Here is a 3,220-nt window from a genome sequence, read left to right as displayed (position 1 = left end):
TTGCGATATAAAAAAAAGTGTCTTCTATGTAAGATAGATAGATAGATAGATAGATAGATAGATAGATAGATAGATAGATAGATAGATAGATAGATAGATAGATAGATAGATAGATAGATAGATAGATAGATAGATAGATAGATAGATAGATAGATAGATAGATAGATAGATAGATAGATGGATAGATTCAGAAAAATCCAGAAAGAAAATATGAGATAATAAATCACCGTTTAAATGATCCACTTTATTATAGAGCCAACTTTCTGTTGTAGAGATAAGAAACCGCTTAAAAAAAAACGACCCATATTTTAAAACAAAGACAAATATCTGATGTCACAATCCACGGCATAAAACTACAGGCCGTTGCAGGAAAGTTCAACGACCTGGAGGTGAGACACAACTTGCCCTGCTGTCAGCTTTTTCCTCCATAAACGTTTCTTCATCCTTGATCGCTGAGTGAAGTCATCGTTCTCAGCGATGATTGGGAGGCGGTGAGCGGTGGGCAGTATATAAATACAGAAGCGTCTGGGTTTCGCTACCTTGCCTTTCCCTCAGCTTGCCTCATCACCTCCTAACACAACAGCACCAAGATGGCCTTCGCTGGACGATGGGAAACTGAATCCCAGGAGGGTTATGATGACTTTTGCAAACTCCTCGGTAAAGCTGGATTCATATTTACGACCAACAAAAAAACGCAAATCTGAGCGCTGACCACCATTCTGCCTCGTTCCTTCTCCAGGTATCCCTGCTGACATCATTGAGAAGGGCCGTGACTACAAACTGATCACAGAGGTGACCCAGGCAGGAAACGACTTCACCTGGACTCAGATCTATCCCACCAATGCTAAGGTTGCCAACAAATTTACAGTTGGCAAGGAAAGCGAAATGGAGACCATCGGAGGAAAGAAATTCAAGGTAGGATAGAAAATGTTTATGGGTTGTCGGAACCGTTAAATAACTACGAGGGACGTTCTTTCAGGCCACCGTGCAAATGGAGGGAGGCAAGCTGAGTGTTAACTTTCCCAACTACCACCACACCTCCGAGATCAGTGGAGGAAAGCTCATTGAGGTAACCACACTCATCTCAGCTTATGAAATAACCTTGTGAGAAACAAAGAAAGCACTTAAAATAACTCAAACTGCCTGTCTGGGTAACATATTTACATTTTCTCTTTTTGTAGACCTCCACAGCTGGGTCTGTTGTGCTTAAAAGAACCAGCAAGAAGCTCTAACTTGACTATAAGTGTAGTTGGAGACTACATCTATTGCAATAAATAATGTTTGACATTATCATGGATTGACTGATTCATTCAAACAACTTCAACAAAAAAAATCGGAATTTTACAGGGAAATAAAGCCAACCGAAAAGGCTGAGCATTCAGTTTATCAAGTATGCGCTTTTTTTTTTTGTCAAATATATCTCAGCAAAGAAAAATCATCCATGTGCTAATCCAAATTTCATGACCAGTGAACTTCATGTAAATAAAAAAAGACTTAAAAAAAAGTCACACAAAAAATTCCACACAGTCAACCCTAAAAAAAAAATTTTTTAATAATTTTACACAAATAATTATCAGCTTAAAATAGCATGATATAGCTATATATGACAATCAACCTAATGTAAATCTATTCTTCCTTTGTGTCCACTCCTTTTCTGGACTCTTTTCCCCATTTTGCTGTCGAGCCATGTGTATTTCTCTCTGGCTTCCAGCCAACCAAACAATCAGTTAATTAACCAGCTCAGCTCCGGATCATTGTGGAATCTCTCAGAGGAGCTCTAGAGAGGCTCTCCTCCCAAGTTCCAAATTTACAGCTTCATTAAGTGGACTGGTATTAGAAGCAAATCTTAAATAAGATTGCCAGTCTGCAGACAAAGTGTGCATTCGTGTCCATGCATGCGTGTGTGTGTGTGTGTTTGCATGTGTGTGTGTGCACGTGTTGGCCCTGAGAGCTGGTGACTCAATAGCTCCCTGATGAAAACAAAATACAGTTTTTTTGGCTTTGAGATGGCGACTGCTTTAGTGTAATAATGAGGTGTTCTCTCTCGCCATCACAGACGCAATCAAGATCGGACACTCCTGGAAAAGTAGGGTTGGAAGGTAACAAGCAAGGTATCATTTGAGCATGTTTGTGTAGCCCAGTGGTGGCGCAATCATTCGGCAATATTACTTCCTTTGTTCTCGCAGACAAAAAAGCTTAATTGGCTACTTCTCAGTTTCCTGTTGATGATTGGCCATTCTGTCATTTTCTGATTGGTTTTCATTTTCGACTGCCACAAGTGGGAAGAAAATGACTTGCTCACATTTGTTGGGTGTTTAAGTATTTCAAGGCTGGGGACCACAAAAAAAAAAGCATAAAATAAGATGAGACTAAAATAATATAGATATATATAAAATAAGAATTGTAAAAATAATAATAATAATAATGATAATAATAATAATAATAGTGAGACAGACATTTGGAAGACATTTGTGATTAAAATGTAGGAAGAATTTGAAAATATAATGCTATAAAATAAGAGAAAGAGAGTATGGTGGAGTGGAGGAACATGTTTGTAAGTTGTAAGAAAGGAGGAATGTTGTAAAAATGTTAAGAAAGAGTTCAGGGTTGTCTCAGGGATGTGGCACATGATTGGGTTGATACGGCAACAGAAAATTGAATAGCACAGAAAGGAGAAAACACAGAAGTTGAAGTAGGAAGTGGCAAAGACCAAATACGATGAGTGGTTGGACACAAAGGGAAAAAAAAGGGAGTTATTGGCAAGGCAGAGTAAACAAGCTAGGAAGAATCTGCAGCAGGCAAGGGTAAATAAATACAGAGAAGGAAATATAGAAATAAGTGAGGAAAGGGTGATGAGTACATGGACGGATTATTCTGAGGAGTTATTGAATGAAGAAAATGAATGCGATGAGGGCAAAGGTCATGAAAAACATACAAAGGCAAGATTAGAAAGTATAAAGTGGGGAAAGCTCTGAGGAGGTTAAAGAGTAGAAAGGCTGCCGAACTGTTTCTTCAAAATAATTCTTGTGATTAAACCACCTCAGCCAGATTCGACTGAAACTTTTCCATGTCTTTCTTGTTAACCGGCAAGCTTGCTGGTCATCTATTCATCCGTCCTCATAAGCCTGACTCCTTTTGCCCTTTAGCCCAGGACAGGGCCTCTCTCTAGGGGACAGTTGCTGGCTTTGTTCTCACATTATGCCTCGCATTCCCCAGACTT

The 3,220-nt window shown here is 39.1% G+C and overlaps 1 protein-coding gene across 1 annotated transcript; it reads left to right on the top strand.

Moving 5' to 3' along the window:
• The first annotated feature begins 358 nt into the window (after positions 1–358).
• Positions 359–1,290, top strand: LOC125985087 (gastrotropin). The gene is made up of 4 exons (XM_049747585.1): positions 359–657; positions 740–915; positions 980–1,069; positions 1,182–1,290. Exons 1-4 carry the CDS (start codon positions 591–593, stop codon positions 1,230–1,232), a joined length of 384 nt encoding a protein of 127 aa, XP_049603542.1. The 5' UTR covers positions 359–590; the 3' UTR covers positions 1,233–1,290.
• The last annotated feature ends 1,930 nt before the right edge of the window (positions 1,291–3,220 follow it).

This window comes from Syngnathus scovelli, chromosome 17 (assembly GCF_024217435.2).
Source record: "Syngnathus scovelli strain Florida chromosome 17, RoL_Ssco_1.2, whole genome shotgun sequence".
In the NCBI taxonomy this organism is placed as follows: Eukaryota; Metazoa; Chordata; class Actinopteri; order Syngnathiformes; family Syngnathidae; genus Syngnathus; species Syngnathus scovelli.
Note: the sequence above shows the minus strand (reverse complement) of the source record. Positions and strands in the feature narration are given on the sequence as shown.

Coding starts and splice junctions, on each gene's coding strand:
- LOC125985087 (XM_049747585.1), top strand. CDS start 591: ATGGCCTTCGCTGGACGATGGGAAACTGAATCCCAGGAGGGTTATGAT. Junction 658..739: donor TGACTTTTGCAAACTCCTCG/GTAAAGCTGGAT, acceptor TTCCTTCTCCAG/GTATCCCTGCTGACATCATT. Junction 1,070..1,181: donor GTGGAGGAAAGCTCATTGAG/GTAACCACACTC, acceptor CTCTTTTTGTAG/ACCTCCACAGCTGGGTCTGT.